Source organism: Rhipicephalus microplus, chromosome 3 (genome assembly GCF_043290135.1).
Source record: "Rhipicephalus microplus isolate Deutch F79 chromosome 3, USDA_Rmic, whole genome shotgun sequence".
Classification (NCBI taxonomy): domain Eukaryota; kingdom Metazoa; phylum Arthropoda; class Arachnida; order Ixodida; family Ixodidae; genus Rhipicephalus; species Rhipicephalus microplus.
The window spans coordinates 196722329-196742732 of NC_134702.1; the positions used below are offsets into that span (position 1 = coordinate 196722329).

The window sequence follows — 20404 nt, forward strand, 5'->3', positions numbered from 1 at the left end:
AGTAGCGATATCTTCAAAGGCGCCACAGGTGCCATCGCACATGATCGAGTGCTTTGACTCAGAAATATTGGGCGCTTCACCACACTTTAGGTGATGCCATTACGTGGCCGTGTATTTCTACTGAAAGCTAAATATTCATAGCAGTTGCGCACCTAGAGTACAGTGAAAAAAAACTTTCAATGCGCCTTATGAATATACATATGCTACGCATGCTCTCGTGGTACAACGTGTAAAAGTGGATCACAGCTGCGCCCCAGGAGTCGCGCACGGAGTGTCTGTGTTTGTGAAACACTTCCACAGTCCTGTCGATACATTTCACCTGATCATTATGTGCTTTCAGACAAACAGGAAGGCTTTTGATCTCATGCTTTACAAAATATTGTAATCATAACACAAGCAGTCAATAAAGATGGCAAATATGATAGTATTTTGAGTACCTTCATGTCTACAGTCTACATTGAGATGTCCACGGACGGTTTATTCAGTAGCTATTTATTCCTATGTATTCTACGCAACTAAAAGGCGCATCTCTTTTTTCTACAAATTATGCCAGGTAAAAAGACAACATTTGAGAAATCATGCGATCGTTTGGCCGTCATGTAAAATGTGGCCGAGTATGATAGTAAAAGCATGAAAGAACTTACAAACAAAATGCAGTTATAATATTGAGGCTTTCATTCCAATGATACGGCCTAAACTTTGTACTATTGTCCCCATTACAAAAAATTCACAAAACTTGGATTCGCACCTGATCTGGGCTAGTGATCACGCCCGCTAGCATAGGGTCGCAATCCCTATACCAGTAAGCCATAATTAGGCCCAGAGCGGCAGCAACAATGAAGTAAGCAATGATGAGTAAGGTGCCCCACCATGCGGTTCTGTAATGACAAAAGAGAATAAAATGTGAGCCGGTCCGCTTACCTACGCTCACGTCAGAAGTGGCTTCGTTTTGCCTGAACACTAACGTACAACGTGCTTGGAGAAATGTGCGCGAATGTCCGGAAAATAAGAACAATGAGATATTCGGCACTGCTTTCATAATGACTCTTTCTTTGGATTCAGCCATCTAATGATGAGTAGGGGCTTCAATTATGACCGTACAAAATAATTAGCCTAATTATCTTTCTAACTAGCTGAGAGAGGCAGTGAGATCAAATGGAGAAATCGTAGCCCTTTTTGCAAACAGCCGGTGGCCGCTTTAGGGTTTCGCTAACGCAGCCGCTAGCAAATATTTGTCCATAATAAAAAATGACCAATTTAACAAGTGAAATTGGAACCAGAACTCAAAACAGCGCAACTGTCATACACTATCAGGGCGTATAGAATGAGTGGGCCTCGCTGTACCAATTATCATTCGACTTCGCGTCAAAATCGTACACCAGACTTGTTTACGATTACAGCCCGTAGAGATCATTAGTACGTCAACAAATGCCCAAGAACAAACAAAGCTGCAATCGCCTCGACGTACAGTGGCTTAAATGGTAATTTCACCTAGTTGCGCTCATCGGGTATTCGGTTTGGATTTAACCTGTGATATTGGTCAAATTTCATAGCTCCGTAATCAATATGGCTCTATAATAATTTACGTAATTACAAACACTTACCTTTGAGCATCACGTAGTGTTCGTGAAGCTAAGTAGCGTTGTACCATAATCTGGTCAAGGCCCGCTCGATAGATCCATGTCCACAACAGCCCGATGAGACACGACCATAGGTTCTCATCCTGGGTGAAGTCCAAATTGTATCTGCCAATATATCGAGTGAGAAGATGTTATCGCTGTATCAGATCTATGTATATTTTGTTATAGAAATGATTTTCCAAATTACTGAAATTGTTATCGCCTATTACTCCCCAAACAAAAGTCTTCGTTATGTGTCCCTCAGTTCAGAACTGCTATTAGTATTCTGAAGGAGAATAAAAAAATCAATCGATGAGCAGTCTTTTTCTCACAAAGTACACCGAGAGAGTCAGAACAGCTGGTTCTGTGACTTGTGTTTTTAGAGGCGAAGCTCCTTAGGGTATAGATCGTGTCCCTCCTAGTAGTATGATGCACTAGCAGACGCTTATACTTAGTTTAAAAAATTGCTCACTAGATGGCATTGTGTTTACACGTCCCCAAAAATAATATCACAAAGTGGCATCAGTAGTTTTCGTATTGTTGATGATTCCCTATAGTTTACGGATGGACGGATGGACGGACGGACAAACGGACACAGACAGACAGACAGAGAGACAGACAGACAGACAGACAGACAGATAGACAGACCGGCAGACGAACAGAGGGATGCTTCGCCCTAACTAATCATCATTCACTTTGTGGATATGCTCCGAAATTATTTATTGGTCGTCGTCTCATGCTCGCCGTATCAGCAAGTTCAAAACAGCCCAGTTGGCATCCGCTAAAACACACTAATTATTGACAAATTCTTGACCCAAAAGTAGAGGTCTAAACCAGTTACTATAAAATTCCTTAAATTTAGCTTGCCTCATTCAGTAAAGTGTACTAAAAGCAAGCAGAAATAAGAAGGATAACTTTGAAAAACGATGGTGTAGTCACTACGCAATATTTTTGAAGCCAGTTACACAAACTTTTTGCATCTTACAAGTGCACAAATATGGCCAGAATCGAAAGCAGAACGGAAAAAAAATATTTCAATTTTTAAAGTTAGCTACAGTATTGCAGTGTTTGTCGTGAAGATGAGACAGCAATTATATTTCAAACCAAACCGGCGAAGAATATATTCATAGCGAGCTATTTCTAATAAACAGAACTACTCTAGGAAATATTTAGAAAATTTATTGGTGAAGCGGTCTTCAAAAAAGTTACCGAAGATTTTGCCCTCGTAATACAAGCCATAAGCGTTCAATCACGTGAACATATAAGTCTTGATGATACCTACGGGTTCCTTTCTTTTACACTGCAGATTATAAAAAGAAACTATCTATGCACTACTCCGAAAGCTTATCCGAGAGTCAGTGGGCATGGCTGCAGCACAACGGGCAACATTCTGAGCAATTCTTTTTGCTTTGTGCTTCAGATTTTTCTGGGTATCTATCTGACACCAGACTATCTCCAAAGGACATGCGCACAACACGGACCGGAGCCTGCTCTGCGATGGACGGCGGATGTCAAGAACAATACGTGTGACACGGCTGAACTTCGCTTCATCGTGCCAGTGTGGCTATCTACGACTGTGACGTCATATCACGTAGCGTACTCAAGGGCTATAAAAGCTCCCCCCCCCCCGGTTCCGTCGTTCGCCAGTGGGCATGGCTGCAGCACAACGGGCAACATGCTGAGCAATCCTTTTTGCTTTGTGCTTCAGGTTAGTCATCACCATCTTGGTTATTGTATACGTAGTGATGACCGATTTTTAGTGCTGCTGCCCGGCCCTCTGTGTGTTCATTGATTTCTTTACAGTGTTGTTCTGTTATCAAAGGATCTTTTGGCATGTGGGGATATTGAATCAAACCCAGGGCCTCCTAACGAAGATATGTTGAAGGAACTGTTGGAAGGACAAAAGAAGCTTACTTGTGTCGTTGAACGCGTTCAGGAATCGCAAGTAAAGATTGAAAAAAGAATTTCAGGTTTAGCAGATTGTATAGACAGCCTCGAACAGAAATTGAATGAACTTAGCAGTTTGTCTACCGACGTTAGGAATATTAAAGTGTCAACATCAAAGCTTGAAGAGCAGATATCAACACTTATTGACAAGGTAGATGACCTTGAGAATAGAAGCCGCAGAAATAACTTAATCATTTACGGGTTAGAGGAGCCCCCTGACGAGAAGTATGAGAACCTGAAAGCTAAAATAGAGGAAGATATTTTTCAGCAGTAGTTGGAAATAACGGTAACAGGCATTGAAAGATGTCACAGGTTTGGCAAAAAAACAAAGGCCGGGCCACGACCTGTGATCATAAACTTTTTTTGATTACCGGGAAAAAACTAACGTTTTTTTGAGTGCATTTAAATTAAAGGGAAGCACATTGTCCCTTTCTGAAGACTTTTCCAAACGAGTTCTAGAAATACGGAAGCAATTGTGGAAACGTTCATAGGAGGAAAAGCTGCGTGGCTGTAAGACAAAGCTTGTTTATGATAAGCTTAAGGTCGACGACGTCTTGTTTGCATGCGATGAAGGAAAGGGGTCACGCTATCGGCTGAAAAAAAATCTAATTGGCACAAAAACAAGCACTATGGCGCACTAAAATACTAAATGTAAATTGTAAGAGCGTTCTTATTAAGGCCACTGAATTAGAGGCATTAATACTTTCTCATGATCCTGCTATTGCTGTCTTGACGGAAACGTGGCTAAGCGGCTCGGTTTTTTTATAGTGAATTTGTTCCGTCTGGCTACAGCGCACACATAAATGACCGGGCTAGTAAAGGCGGCAGTGTTTGTGTACTTTTCAAGGATAACCTTAAAATATGTAGAATGGCTGATGTGCCTGGAGTAGAAGGTACTTTTTGTAAGGCTTATCACAACGATGTCCGTTACATTATAGGAGGCGTTTATAGGCCCCAAATGCTCCTGTTGACGTACTGAATGAATTGAAAAACTATTTAAAACTGAATATTAAGCATGATGACCGGATTATAATGACAGCTGATTATAATTTACCTAATGTAGGTTAGAAAACTCGCCCTGAAGCAGTGCGACCCATTGGGCGAAGCTATGCTTGATATTTGCTACATTTTTGACCTCCTTTAGCTAGTTGAAGGCTACACAACAATTCAAGGGACCACTGAGTCAATTCTAGACCTTTGCTCCGTTAACAAGGCAATTGACCTAAAGCAACGACTGAGATACATCCGGGAATTTCCGATCATCATGCAGTGCTATTTACTCTAAGTGACACAATGTTCGATAAGACATTGCCCTTGTGAAGAAGAAAACGCATTGTTGGCAAGCAACATCGCCTCCGCTTGGGTACTGGGTCCTGGGCTTCGCTCGCTGGGCTCGTGCTGATTATCGCCGGCATCTGCTTGACCGTTGCTCTTTCCCAATCGTGTTTCATCGTAGGACTACCGTCGCAACAGTCGCCAATAAACCCTTTTTCAATTGGTGGAGGTGCTGACATTCCCCGTCGCCTGAACCTGTGTGCTGCCATTTACCGTCGCCTAAACCTGGAGCTGCGCAACCGAACGCTACCTCCCATCATGGATACCAACAACGCGCAACCTGGCTCTTCCACTCCACCCCCCAGCAACCCCGGCGTTCTTCATTTGCGAGAGCCCAAGGTCTTTAGCGGAGCTGATGAGACTGACGTGGAAGACTGGTTCGCTAACTACGAACTGGTGAGCGCAAACAACAAGTGGGATGACGCGGACAAATTGACTAACGTCATCTTTTACATCACTGACGCGGCATAAATGTGGTATAACAACCACAAAAACGACATTACGACGTGTTCCATCTTTAAAACGTTGTTTGCTGACGTTTTTGGCCGACCCGCTGTCCGCAAGTCGAGAGCCGAACAACGCTTGCGGACTCGCGCACAAAAGCCAACGGAATCTTTCACAAGCTACATCGAAGGCATTATTGGTCTTTGCAACCGTGTGAACACTACCATGCCCGAGTCGGAGAAGATTCAACACATCCTCAAAGGGATAAATGACGGTGCATATAAGCTGCTCCTGGCCTGTAATCCTGCCACCGTTGCGGAACTTGTCACTTTGTGTCAATGTTTCGACGAGTTGAGCAAGCAGCGCGCCCTGATTTGCCAATTTTCCTTACACGCCGACTCGCTCTCCTGTCTCACTTCCGTTCCCGACCACTCACCAACACCGCAAGAGAATAAAGACTTCGTGCGTGAAGAAGTTGCTCGGCAAATATCGTTGATTCCCTTCACGCAGCAGCCGCCATCCTCTCGTCTGCCCTCACCACTCCACGACGTTATTACTGAAGAGGTAGCTCAGGCTGTTCCCGTCGCTGCCAATTGAAAAAGGGTTTAATGGCGACTGTTGCGAGGGTGGTCCTACTATGAAACACGATCGGGAAAGAGCAACGGTCAAGCAGATGCCAGCGATGATCAGCACGAGCCGAGCGAGCGAAGCCCAGGACCCAGTACCCAAGCGGAGGCGATGTTGCTTGCCAACGATGCGTTTTCTTCTTCACACCCTGTTTATCTTTCTCTAATTTCAATCGTGCAGATGATAATGCTATTATAGATCTCCTTTCATTCAACTTTGAAAACTTTGCGAATAATGAAACTGATATACATAATTTATGAAACTGGTTTAAGGACATTGTGAAAGAATGCATTGAATCATTTGTGCCTTTGGTAATTAAAAAACCGAAGCGAAAAAAATCCGTGGATTTCTCGGATAACACTGAGGTTAAGAAGGCAAATAAAGCGTCCAAAGAAAAAACGAAGTCTGAACGTAGCGTATTCAGAACAAATAGCTAAGTTTTCAGTAAAACTGAAAAATCAAATTCAAACAGATAAGCAGCGTTATTTGGGGAATCCTTGCCGCATTACTTGATTTCGTGTCCCAAAAAAATTTGGAGGAGCATTTCGCCCGCTTCGAAAGAGTGTGATGTTTTTAATGTTGATGGTATTCTTACGCACGAAATTGCTCGAATTGCAAATGCTTTCAACGATCACTTCAAATCGGTTTTTTCTTGTGACAACTCTGTTTTACCGATCTTTGAAACTGCTTCGCCGCGAATGCCCGATATTGTTGTTAGTGAACAGGGCATATTGAACATCTCGCTAACTTCAACCGTTCGTAAACGTTTGGAACACATTATACACAATAGTATTTCATGTGTTCTGGGCGAAAATAGTATCTCAAACGAACATCAGCATGGATTCAGGAAGGAATTATCAATAACGACACAATTGGTATCAACAATACACGACTTCGCTACTTCAATTATTAATGGAAAACAAACAGATGCAATTTTTATGGATTTTGCAAAAGCTTTTGACAAGGCTTCGCACATTAAATTAGTATACAAATTAGAAAAAAATTTCGGGAATGATCAACCTAATAAATGGATATCGGCCTACTTGAAGAACAGAGAACGATTCGTAGATTTTAACAATCATTCCTCTCGCAGGGTTTCCGTTGACTTTGGCGTTCCCCAAGGGTCAGTTCTGGGTCCCCTTCTATTTCTTTTATATATTAACGACATAGTGAACGGTATACCTGTAAATATAAGGCTCTACGTGGACGATTGCGTTATTTATTCTGAAATAGAATCCTCAAAGAACCAAGTTTCGTTAAACGAGTCGTTTAACAGGGTTGTTTCCTGGTGCGAGGCTTGGCAAATGTCCAACAATTTGGAAAAAACAGTGTACATGTCCATTTCTCATAAGAAAAACAAAATAAATTTTCAATACTTTACAAACAATGCCATTCTTTCCGAGGTTCAATCCTACAAGTGTCTTGGGTTATAGATAACAAATGATATTAACTGGACAAAACACATGGACATAGTAACTTCCAAGGCTAATCAGAAACTGTTCTTTTTACGAAGGACTTTGAAACTCTTCCCTCCATCTGTCCGTGTTCTTGCTTACAAATCGATAGTCCTCCACATACTTGATTATTCTGCAGTGATCTGGGATCCATTTACTGAATCTAACATTCATAAAGTCGAAAAAGTAAAAAGGAGAGCCGTTAGCTTCGTATATAACAGTTATGGTCGAACCTCGGTAAATGAACTGTTAGTAAGAGCTTGCTTACTTTCACTTTCAGAAAGAAACCACATATCCCGATTAAAATATTTATATCAAATAATTAATGGGAATTACAAGATAGATATTGGAAAAATTATTTCATTTTTTTTCAGGTTACGCTACCAGACAACGCGATGATCGTACAATAACTCCCTTTTGTACCCGCAATAACTGCTTCAAATATTATTTTTTTCCCCAGAACTGTGCAGGATTGGAATAGTTTAAATAACCGTCAAGTCACAACACAGTCTTCAACATCCTTTGCCGCTGGTCTGGAACAACAGAAAAAATGATTTTACTCGTGTGCTAGTTCTGTTTTCTTTTCCTAAAATGAGAGTGATGTGTCATCGGTAAAATTTTGTTGCGTTTGTTTGCGTTGTAAAACGCAAGTGATAGTTATTTGTTTGCTTTGTGTTATATGGATGCCTACTATGTGAAATATGATAGGCTGTTCTATATGTTTGCTTGGTGTTATATGCTGATGTTCACGTCTTTTGTACCCACCTGCTAAAATCCCTCCAGGGGATTGCAGTACCAATAAATAAATAAGTAAATAAATAAATAAATAAATGAAGCGTATCATAAAAAGAAAATACCTCCTAAAAAGAACTCACGCGGACGAAAATTCTACCGTTTCCTGTTAAACGCAAGGATGTCAGGAAATTATTTACAGTGAACGTAATTATTATAGAGGCTACATTTAAGAAAGCTACATAGCATATCACTTACAGCATGATAAAATTATCTCAAAGTAATACAATGATAAGTAGCATGTTATGAAGTAAATTGAAAGCAAATATATTAGTTTATATATGCTAACTTGTCCCTCAATATTACTGAATATCTCAACTATATTGCAAATGGTTGCTTTAGTTTACGTTGTAGGGTCTAATAGGTACAACAAAAACGGCGTAATTTACCAAAAATGTGTATCGATATACGCCACCGAGTGAGTAATGTCATGCATATTCATCCTGTAAACACCAAAAACACTCTAATCGAACGGTTCACTCTCCTCTGGCCCACACTCTGCGATCGCCTGCTATTCCTTCTGTAGATCGCTCTAACTATGCACGGACCTCCACAGCGACGATGACTACAATGTCGTTTTTAATAATTTTCGCTTGCCATGCTCGGCTAGTTTATATGCACACAATAATATCATGAAGCTAACTCTAACTCATACAATAATGAACACTGGCGAAGCAGCAATCTCAATATTCAGGTCGACAAAAATAATGCTGTGTTTCAGATGCAAGAGATGTTTTCTCTGCTAACAACACTACTGACGTGTTTGCCAGTGCATAAGGAGGTCACTATATTGGATGACTGACTGAAATGCGAATGGCTTGAAGTCCTCGAACGTCATTGGCCTTAGACGTCGCTTGCTGGCATCCCACAGTACTTTGATTATGATGGTTGCTGGTGCGGCTAAAATTACAATGGCTTGTATGCAGTCAGTCCATACCACACCCCGTAGACCACCCTGAAAGCATGCAAAAGCAACGCAAATCAAACCAAAAAACAGCAGCAGTCGAAAAAGATACGCTATTGCTGGAAATGGCGTTGCCATATAAATATTTTCTGCATATTAATCGCCGAAGAGGTTCACTCAAAATTGAAAATCTCGTATATCAGTCGCGCAACACTCTTAAGAAGAATCATAGACAATCCCGATAAACGTGTGTCATCTGTAACGACTGGCGATAATGAAAATGCTATGAGAGACGCGTTCCCTGAAACACCAGTCAGAGAATAGAGTAAGAGTCAATTCAATCGAAAGAATTATATTTATTACAATTACGTCACCCTAAACCAAACGACACAACACCAGGGATCTACTACTTAGCTAGAAAAAGGTGAGCATCATAAAAACAACCAATAAAAATGGTGACAAAAATAACAGCAAAACTCACTGTGAGAGAGAACTATTCAAAGCTGGTTTTTATAAGATGAGGGAAGCATTTGTGCTACGCAACTTCAGAGAAGAAGCTTACTTTAGCCAAATATAATCCAAAAGTCATGGACCACACGATCAGCTATTTGGCTGGCCTACATGAATGGGTGCCCTCTTTATTCAAGTGAAACTTCTTTCGAGTCAGAGATTTTAGGGATGCCTTTATTTCAGAAGAAAAACATTCTTTGGAAGGTATGGCATTGCGGCCTCATACGGAGAACCGGTCACAGGCTTATTTTTACCCGTTGTTCTTGAACAATTCATGTTTTTTATACAGTGATTGTGGGTGATCACCCGTTTCAGTTGAGGCAGTCTGACCTTTTATCAAGATCACCTGCCATTCGACGTTGTCAAAATTCACTGCTTCCTGGGTAACAACACCTCATCACGCTTCCGGAGTTGACGTGGGAACTTCAGTCATTGCGTAGTACGCCCTTACACTCTCAATTATTAGGAAAGAAGGAAAGGGACAAACAAAAGAAGAAAGGAGAGAGAAAAAAATTAAGAAGAGAAAAAATAAATAGTATAAATGAAGAAAAAACATAGATAAAAACCAAAATAAAGAAGTAACTAAGGAATAAAGAAACAAAAAAAGAAAGAAAAAGAAGAAAGAAACTACTATTTTGAGCATGCGCCGGCCAATAATCACTTCTCCCAATATTCCACATGGTCAGGGTAGTGGTAATATCGTTAATTCTCCCACAAAGAAAAAGAAATGGAGAGGAGCAGTACCGACACTGGTTGCGCCACTCCAGAGGAGGTCTCCTTAAGATACTGCAACCTCCGCCACGCGCTGGATGAGCCGGTGTTGGTTTTCTGTCTCGGGGGCTTGCAAGAGAGACTCCCACGACTCTGAGGTATTTGTATCGTCTGTGGTGTAATGCATATACGTTCCCACAATATGTTTGAGTGTCGCCTAATATGAGCATTGTTAGCACCTTTGCGCGATCTGTTCCCAAAAAAACTATTGTGTAAGAAGAGTTGTGAAAACCTGCCTGTTTGTAGTTCTGTAGTTCTGCTGGTCCGCCGATCTGTAGCGCCATTGGACAGCCACAGGCCTCGTTAAATTGTGGTGTGCAAGAGGGTATACACTTCTTCCGATCTGGTAGTGCTATAGGATATCTGTATGCTTGCTGAGTAGTGCGTCGCGCGACATCTTTGTGCCATGGGAACCGGCATGGTTAATTCTACTGCTGGCTTCACAGTTAAGACCTGGGCGAGTATGTGCACCTGTGCGTTTCTGCTCAGCGACTCATGGTCTGGAGCTCGAAGAAGCAAGCGGGATGTAGAAGAGGGGGAGGAGAAAGTGACATGGGCAATGCGTGGTGACAGGTGCGGCCGACGTCGTAGTTGCAGATCGCTGGTTGAGAGTCACTGATGACAGCTTTGCTAATGGGGTCAGCTGGTGCAAGCGCGGTGGCAACCCCCTTTGCTGCGATTACCACTTCTGTTTTGCAAATGCTACATGTTGTGTGCCAGCTAAGGGGGGGGGGCGATGGCTTCTGCCACCATCACTGGTTTTGAGGGGTGGTAAGAGGCATCCGTATACGTAACGTCCAGATGTCCGCTAAAGCGTTTCTCGAACCGGCGTGCTTGGTCGGCCCGTCTCTCAGCGTGGTGTTCCGGATGCATACTGTTGGGAATGGGAAACAAGCAGAGACTTCGACAATATTCTATGTGAGGTTTGCGTAGTTGAGAGAGCCGTCGTCAGTGTGATTTCAACTTGCTGCAGTAGCACACGGCCAGCGTATGTGACTGACAGCCGCTGATATTGAGCGTTAAAGATAGCTTGAATCAGCTCGCTCACGGTGTAGGTAATGCCACTAGCCACAAGCTCGTGAGTGACTTTGCACATGGGGAGACCCTGGGCCATCTCATAAGCTTTGCGGAGTGTTAAAAGTAGCCGTTCTTTTCGGTGCGGATGAGAGGTAGGTAAGGCGCAGAGTAGGTGATGCAAGAGCAGATGATTGCTTGAACTATAGCCGCAGGAGGTTGGACTCTCGCACGCTACGGTGCTTGTTGGAAACTCGCTTGAGAAGCCTCGCTTGATAAACACCACCGACTGGTCGATGCGTTGGGTTATTGACTGCTTGTTTAGTTACAGACAAGTAAATTCACAGGCCATGATGTCGACACAAATGTAAGCATCTTTAATATAGAAAAATTGAGAGAGTTGACCTGAGCCCCTACACAACTTCTGCCCAACTATAAATCTTCGTACACCATGATACTCGAAAAACAGACCACTGAAAGCAGTGTGAAACTGGGTTCATATATATCAGATTGACTACCAAATGTATTGAACATTAAAAAAATTCAGCGCAGTATCACTCCTGGAAGTTATGCTGCTCATTAGAGAACAGGTCTAGGTCGGGCTGAGGTCATCTGAGTTGTTACTTGAAGCAGAAAATCTCGACATATAACTGTAATACGAAACAGCTACACTACACAATATTTGAGGCATAGATTGAAATAGCTAATTATTCAGTCTAAGTGACGAAGAAGTAGGAAGTGGCTACTTCGTGAAATGCACTTCAGTACCTCTTGATATTAGGGAATTCGCAATTAAACTATGAACTCATATTCCCGGCTTTTTATGCATAGCAAACATCATGAAAGAATAATGAAATGCCCACACAGAAAGTTCTGTGACGAACAGAGCTATATTACTCAAAATGATGCAATAAATTGATAAAAGTTTGTTCAATTACCCGAAGTGAGCAAAAACTCGGACTGGGTGATAGCGCACTTGATCTTTCAATCAATATAACAGTATGTTGAAAGTCTACCCTCATAATAATCCTGGGTTGGCGGAAGTTGAAATTGCTTGTGATTATGGCGGAAATATTAGTGGATATTGTGGAAACTGTTGTGGGCGTTATGGCTGATGACGGGGACAGTGGAAAAATGATGGCAGGAGGTGGTGGGGGTGGTGGTGAGCCAATGGTGGTTACGATGGAAAATCCCGGCTGATGGTGGAGAGGCAACACGAGTTAGGTGGAAGGCTTGGTGAGCAAGGTGGATGACGGTGGCATGATGTAAGTTTGGTGGGTGATAGTGGATTGATGGAAAAGCACATGAAATCGTGAGAAATCGCTTATTTGCAGTGTTTTATTCTTGAATGTGCAGAGATATATGTTTACGGTCAATAGAAACCAGCGCTGCTCATTTCGCTTTCTAGCACGTTTATTGTTTTATTCGTGTGGTGTCATCAACGCTTCAGGATTCGTGGAACATAGAATATGCGGCCAGAAATATGTTTACATTTCCCGCACCTACTTACATGAGTTCGACAACCACGATGTCCACGAAGACTAGACAACCACGAAGACTAGAGGTGTCACTGTCATCAGTAACAATAAAAGTTTTACATCGGCGCACAGTTGTCGACAAATAAATAAGTTTCAGTTCGCAATCACCCCTTTCAATGTTAAAACAAAACACAGCAGTCACTCGACGTGTCACCACGCTAGAAACTCAACTCTGGCAATTCTTGCACACTCTATTGCTTGAGCCGTACTTTTAAGTTAACAAAGTTTGTGCGAATATGCATAAACTTTCAATTTCGATATCCGTTGAAACGAGCCCCAGAATTTTACTTCCACTGTCCTGCTCTACCATTATGATTTCCACCAAAGGTTAGTCATACCGACCGACACCGTACAAGTATTATCGGCGCTTTTTCGGTTTCAGAATACAAAAGTTTGGCGAGTAAAAATGACAACACAGCACAGTTGTGGCAACATTTAACCTAAATAAAGCCTTTTTATTGCGTACGGTGTCCACGAAGGAAGCGACAAACATTAATGTGACGCGTTTTCAGCACTTCCACCAAATGTACGCCTCCCCTCACCGACAGCCGCCGGTCGCACTCACCGGCACTTCACTGGTTCTTATGAGAGACCATAGACTCGTTCATTTGTATGCTTACTGAACCAATCTAACAAGAGACCATAGACTCGTTCATTTGTATGCTTACTGAACCAATCTAACAACATAGTGTTTCAGGCACACTACATTCGTTTTGGCCAAGCCGTTATATATTTGTATATTGTTCCTAACGACAGAGCAAGAGCGGTGCGCTGGCACGACTGTGCTGTGCGTTGCGCGCAAAAAACATCACAATCAATTGTATGGGCGTAACTATCGAATTAGCACAGGGGCGTCATAAAGCCTGAACAGATATCACTCTTTGGAAGAAGCGAGAAACGGATAATAAACTTCGCAGTATCCACAGATAATTCCTAGCTGCTCCTTAGTCCACTGAGGTGTTTTTTTCTTGCGGTTGTAAATTGTAACAAAATAGATTGTGCTGTTGCCATTATCGCAGTGGCAATCGCTACAGGTAGCAGTGGTTCGTGTTTATCAAATGTGCAAAATTTAGTAGCAGGTCCGATCCCGTCCACCTCGAGGTAACGAGAAACAATACTGAAGGTAAACTGTGATTTTGTGAGTTGACTACTGCCTTTACACCGAGCCAGCCATCTGTCGGCGTGGCGTGGTGGTTAGTGGGCTCAGTAGTAAATCCGAAGGTGGCAGGTTCAATTCCGTGCTGTTGCATGTTTTTTACGGGTGCTTTATACATCGTTTTCTTTACAATTATTTTTTGTATTTTGTTATTGGTATGTCGTCAGGGTGGTTATGACGCTGCTTTGATCTCCAGCATTGCCGGCTTGAGTGCGCCATCAACCATTCGGTCCACCATACACCATGTGCCCCCAACATTTTCAGCACTATAATCCACTAAAATGGTAGATGGTGGAATCTACCATATTTAGGGTGGTCGTTTTTTCAGTAAGGTAGGCCTCGAAATAAATCCGTAGTCCCCAAATGCAGCGTTTCTACGTGATGGTGACTCATGGTCGATAACTCTTGAACACATATCCCCAGGTTTCTCTCCCGCGCAACGTCGTCATGAGTGGCAGCGTCCACGTCGCCACCAGTGTAAGCGTTGAACCAACTGCTTGGCTTGTAAAAATGGTTCTCTTTAATTGAGAGATTGGGTAACTTTTACTGTGAAATATAGAGGCATAAGGTGAAGGCTCAGTGTACTAACGACGATGGTGTAACCCGAAAAAGTTGTTTACATGTGTACTGATATGAAATCTAGAACTCAGAAAGGAACTAAAATTTAGAAAAGCACCAGTTTCTCATACCTTGCTTTTGGAATAGCTCCGCGGGAACAAAACAAATTGTTGAAGATTTGCCCGACGATGGGAAGGTTAGCCATTAAGAGGAGCACGAAAGAAACAAATCAATATAACATAAAATATGGCAGGAGGCATGTTGACTGCGAAAAAAAAAGGTGTGGTGTGTGGAATTCTTTTTCAATGAGGAATAGATTACGTCGTTCGAACAGGTCGCTGCTTGAATATGCGCCTTCAGGAATATGAGAGTTCACTAAAGTGGACCCCGTACTTGCTCGTAGCGATGAATAGCATGGAGTGCTTTTAAGCCACTACTTTCTGACACACAAATAGTCGACAACAAGAAGAGCCGGACAACGAAATAAAGAATAGAAGCGTTTCGAAATACGTAAGGACGTGAAAAGTGCATTAGCCACGCGCCCGTTCTGCTAATTGGTTATGTATTAGCTTTGTTGAACGTATCACGTTAAACACATTTTTCCTCATAATAAATTGAAGGGTGGGGGGGTGGTAAAATGTGTTTTTGGGGGGGCAGGGTTGCATGGAACTGATTATGGCAGAAGTCTGTCTTTGTTTCAGGTCGTTCGTGATAATAGCGGTGTTTTGTGGTGTCATGCATGCGTGTTATTTATATATAGAAGTGTTCGTTTCGAAATAAAACATCGAAGTTCCTATTAGTGAGTCGCACGAAATAAACTGACGATATCAACATTTTGTTTATATAATTATTCCTTAAGGTTTTATGGGAAATTAAAATGTCGTGACGGCTGGAAAAATCCCACTTGTAGTGCGCTATGTTGTCCTTCCTGTTCAGCGTGAGCCATGAAAGAGGGACCTCAAAAAATGAACGTGATACCAGTATGTCAAACAGAGCTCTTAGGAGCTGGTAAAACCACGCAAAACCTACAAAATAAGTGATATCACTGCTGCGGAGTTGCCAGTCAACGTTAGGAATTAATCAAGAATCCATCCACATTTTCGCAAACCGGAACGTAGTGGCAGTGGAATAGAGACGAAGCTCGGAAGAATGGTAAGGGAATAAAAATAATCGCATTTTTTACGGAGTTTAATGGGAATGGAATGGCGTATTTTTTTAATAAAGCACATTTCCGTCAACGTGCTGCTTTTCAAACTTCAAACATTAGTAAATCAGACCCTTGAGTTCAACAATATAGCAGTATTTTGAAAGGGCTGGCTCATTACATGGATGGTACATTTATAAGCAAAGCGCCTACTGTAATTCTGTCTTTATATAGAATGTGTTGCTCCGAGTGTTTTTTGTATTTTTCGTGTCTTCACAGCTCTATGCCACAGTATTCGTTCTGTGGAATGTTGCGGTGGCGGCATATGTCTACTTTAATCCGTGTGCTTTGTTCCCCCACGTTGGCGCCTCAGCCGCATGTGGTCTCCCCGTCCTTCACTTTTTTTTGCTTCTGCCGCCGTTCGCCACTCGGACGCATGTTCAAAAAAGTTCTTATCTAAGTTGTGATGCGTACTGCCGCTGATGCGATGCTTGTTTAGTGCAAACATTCGTAAATGGGGTATGCACTTGACGTCATCCATGAGGATCGCAAGCGCGGGGGTCCCCATTTTGGTGGTCCGCGTGCGCTTCACACGTGCGAAAAACTTGCTCCAACTTGGCTCCCAAGTGACCTCTGGAATACCTCCTACATGCTGAATCACGCGCGTACGAACGGACCTTCAAAATGGCACAGTGACAATGCTGCACCCTTGTGGATTAAGGCTCAGTGCATACCCCCTACACCAGCTTGCATGCATTCTCGCCACATGTCCCCCCCCCCTCTTTTTTTTCTCGCAATACCATTCCCCCTGCCTACACACACATTGGTGCCTTCCCAAAAAACTCTGTCGCAAAGGTCCGGAGGTCAGCGCAGCACATATTCTTGCACATGAACTGTTGAATTTGTGAAGAGTGTGTGTGAAGAGTCGTACACGATGAACCTACAGAAACTTTCGAAAGCATTGGTTCAGGTAGCTAGGCAAAGAAGGCAATCTCACGTAACCAAGGCAGCGCCTCCCCAAATCCCTACTCGACGAGTGCTAGGTCGTCTTTCTAGTATTAACGCATTTGAGCTTAAAGTATATTGAGTCATCCTTTGGTTAAACTTGCACGGTTACATAAAAGGCCTGCTTATTCACCTAAATACTGACCGTTTACTTTTCACTAAAAGCACTAACCTGCTAGTAAGTGTATGTAGTAAAATGCTTGTAGTGTTTCTACCTAAAAGAATGAAACAGCATTATAGAGTCAGTATGGAACTGGCGGCCATCATAATCTGCTTTATTAATAATTTCATCATTCTCTTTTTTTTTGCCCCGGCTCTCGTGCTTCTTATTCTCCTGTCTGAAGGCTCATACCACTTCACCTTTCCCGGTTTCTTTTAAATACACCTCCTAGGGTAATAATTGAAGGCATTTTTAATTGAAGCACATTCAACAGATCCATGTTCGCCAGTGTACCAGACAACCTTCGAAATTCTGTTGTGGGTGACTGTCTTGGTCACAGAGTAAGGACCGTAAAATTTGGCACTGTTAACTCTTATTACTTGCCTCACTAGTACGAGGTCGGTGAATTGAATGTCTGGCATGTGTGCTCGAAGCTTCTTGTCAAAATTTTTTTCATTCATTTTCAGTATCTCTGCTCCAGTGATGTTTCTTGCCTTTCCACGACAATCTTGATGTTTTTCAAGAGTCCCATTTCACGGTCTGCCTACAGAATAGGGGTTTCTTCTGAAGAAGCCTACTGTGGACTGCACCCCAAGTTACTTTTTTACGATCAATTACGATGTTTTATGGCGACTTCCAAAGAATATTTTCATCCACCAGGAGATTTATCGTACATCTTTATGTACTGTTTAACGTCCCGTATGGCACGTTTCTTCAGCTTATTCACTGCGCGATGATATGAAGCACATACCTTCGTCGATATATTGCGGTCCCGAGCACCTATTTGGGTCATATTCAAGAGAAAAGTGAGGGACTGGTGATTAGTGAACAAAGTGAACTTCGTACATTCTAGGTACGTACGGATGTACTAAATGGCCTTCAGAACGGTTAGGGCTTCATTTTCCGTAGCAGTAAAGTTAGTTCTAGATGGCTTTACTGTAGTAACCTACTAAGTGTCGCTTTTCTCGACTAGATGCTTAGATACATTTTTTATACAACACTGCACCAGTCCTGTATTGTGAGGCGTCAGTGTACAATTCGAAGGTTAAAGTGAAGTCTGGTAGGCGTAGGACAGGGTCAGAAGACGTTCTGTGCACCAAATTACGGTACACTCTCTCACATTCGTCACTCCATACCGTCTTTCTGTGTTTAACGTGTGAGACATCTAGTTGTGACACCAAAGTCCTTTATGAAAGATCAGAAATGTCCATCCAATCCCAAAAACACACGCAGTGAATCGACGTCATATGGTTTCTGCAACTGTGCTACCTTCTCGACGGACTCTTATTTCGTGCTTTTGGTGTTCCCATCGAGGACTCGTCGAAAAAACAACATTTTGTTGAAAGTATACACTCTTTCTAAAGTTGACCTTGAAGGCATTTACCACCTGAGACAAATGGTCTTGACTCTCAGCCTCTTTTTGGAGAAGACGATTATTTCGTCTATTTACGCAATACAGAAAACACCAAAGAATGCCTTTAGCACGTTGTTCATGATCTTTTGTTACCATGCAGGCGAGTTTTTTCAACCGAAAGGAAGCCGGTTATACTCGTAGAGCTCTAATGGCGTCAAAAAGCTGTGTACATTTTTGTTTCTTTGGTTAGGGGGTTATGCCAGAAGCCTTATTTTGATTTGCTCAAATCAATGCGTGAAAAATGTCGGCAACCACCAGTCTCATCTATATTTGTGTCGATCTTCGGCATGGGAAATGGCACGAGTTCTGTCTGACGATTGACAACCCTGTAGTCGCTGCACAATCTGAAGGTTCCCTCTTCTTTCGGTGCAATTGTTATGGAAGAAGCTAAAGATGATACCAATGGTCGTATGATATCAGCATCTAGCATCTCCTGCAACTCTTTCTTGAGTCAACTCTTTTGATTTTTTGACATATTGTAAGGTCATTTTCGAACGACGGTCTTGCCAGTGAGTTCAAAAGAAACCTTCTATCACTTCAACTCATGAGGATAGGTTTCTCTGCATACAAGTTCAGGGTAGGTCATTGCGATATCCTCCGCGCACTTCACAACTCTTAGGTAATCTTGTCTACCTTGATATGTCTCGCTCCTTGCTACTGCCTCGACTAGAACCACGTCGTACCAGTATGCGTTGATCTTTAATTTCTTGATAACCGGTCTTGATAGCAAAAAGCAGTACGTCACCCACTCTACCTCCAACACTTCGCTCTCTATTTTCTGACCCTGGAACTCAATGTTTACAAAGGCTCACTGATCATGCAACGTTACTTTTCCATCATAGCCTTGTACACGTAGGACTCTCCCACTATAGACGCGACAGTGCATCCACCATCTTGGCATTTATAATGGACACAGATGCACCGCTGTCTACGAGAGCCATCATCATCTTGTTTCCCACTTTGACGGGAATGTGAAGTAGGCTAGAGCAACTTGAATAAACAGTCTCAATTGGTGTTATCGAGTGGGACTGATCACCCTCAATTATTAGTTTTTTTTCTGTCGACTACTCATGAGCTTCAGTGTCGTTATTATTCACTCGAACTCTTGGAGTGCGCCTGGTCAAGTTATTTGTGCGACTTGCGAGGTGGCTCGGTTCTTGCTGATCGCGTGTTGACCAGTCCACTTTACTCCGACTGAAACAGCTGCTTGAATTAGTGGTTATGCTTGTTTCCGAAGTAGGGTATGTTCTGAAGACACTCCAGGAGGTCATCTAGAGTTTTTGGTGACCGTATTTGCACGTGCTTCAAGACTTCAGTGTGTATTCTATGCATTATTAGGGCGACTACAGCCGTACCAGTATTCAAAAGCGCAGCTAGCTTTAAAATACCGCGTTTCTCGAATAAGTATTCCACATGGGAGTTTGTCTTGGACTTAAAATGAAGTGCTGTACTCCATCTGTGTACTGGATTGCTTCAAAATGCAGTAGAAAATTCGTTCTTCCACTGACTCCAAGAGCCATCACTGTCTTTTCGATTCCATATTTCAAACCACTTGAGTGCGACACCTCTCAAATAAACATGCATGTTAGTTATTTTATCCTCAACACAGGGCCACCTGTTTTTTTCAGTGGCATATTCGTAAAACTCAAGCCTAATTTCTTGACTTGAAGACATACCACAGAAAGCATCAGGCTTTACGAATTTAGGCACTGGTTTCTCAGCATTCGGCGAAGTTATAAGGGATGGCATTATTTGGTTCTGTTGCACAATCTGTTCATGTTGCAGCTGAAGAGCTTTCCAAACAACGCTCAGCTCGTCCGTCGAAGATCGTGATCCTGAGTCTCTTCGACGCGCTCGTTCAAGAACTAGGTTGTATAAGATCGCCACACGCAAGTTAAATTTTACAGCACCTTTCCGTCGTAGTTCAGTATTGTCCGCGGCTGCTTTTCCCTCCACGAAGTTCACGAGTTCTTCCGAGCAGAGATCATGAGGTAGGTCCACCGCAGCTTCAT

The 20404-nt window shown here is 42.5% G+C and overlaps 1 protein-coding gene across 1 annotated transcript in view; it reads right to left on the reverse strand.

Annotated features, from left to right (window-relative positions):
• Nucleotides 1-727: 727 nt before the first annotated feature.
• The window catches only part of LOC142803094 (sodium/iodide cotransporter-like), a 43239-nt gene continuing 23562 nt past the window's right edge, over nucleotides 728-20404 (reverse strand). The window contains exons 2-4 of the mRNA XM_075888199.1: nucleotides 9022-9173; nucleotides 1605-1745; nucleotides 728-878 (exon numbers count right to left, since the gene is read on the reverse strand). Of these exons, the coding sequence (XP_075744314.1) occupies nucleotides 728-878; nucleotides 1605-1745; nucleotides 9022-9173 (444 nt within the window). The remainder of the gene's footprint in view (nucleotides 879-1604; nucleotides 1746-9021; nucleotides 9174-20404) is intronic.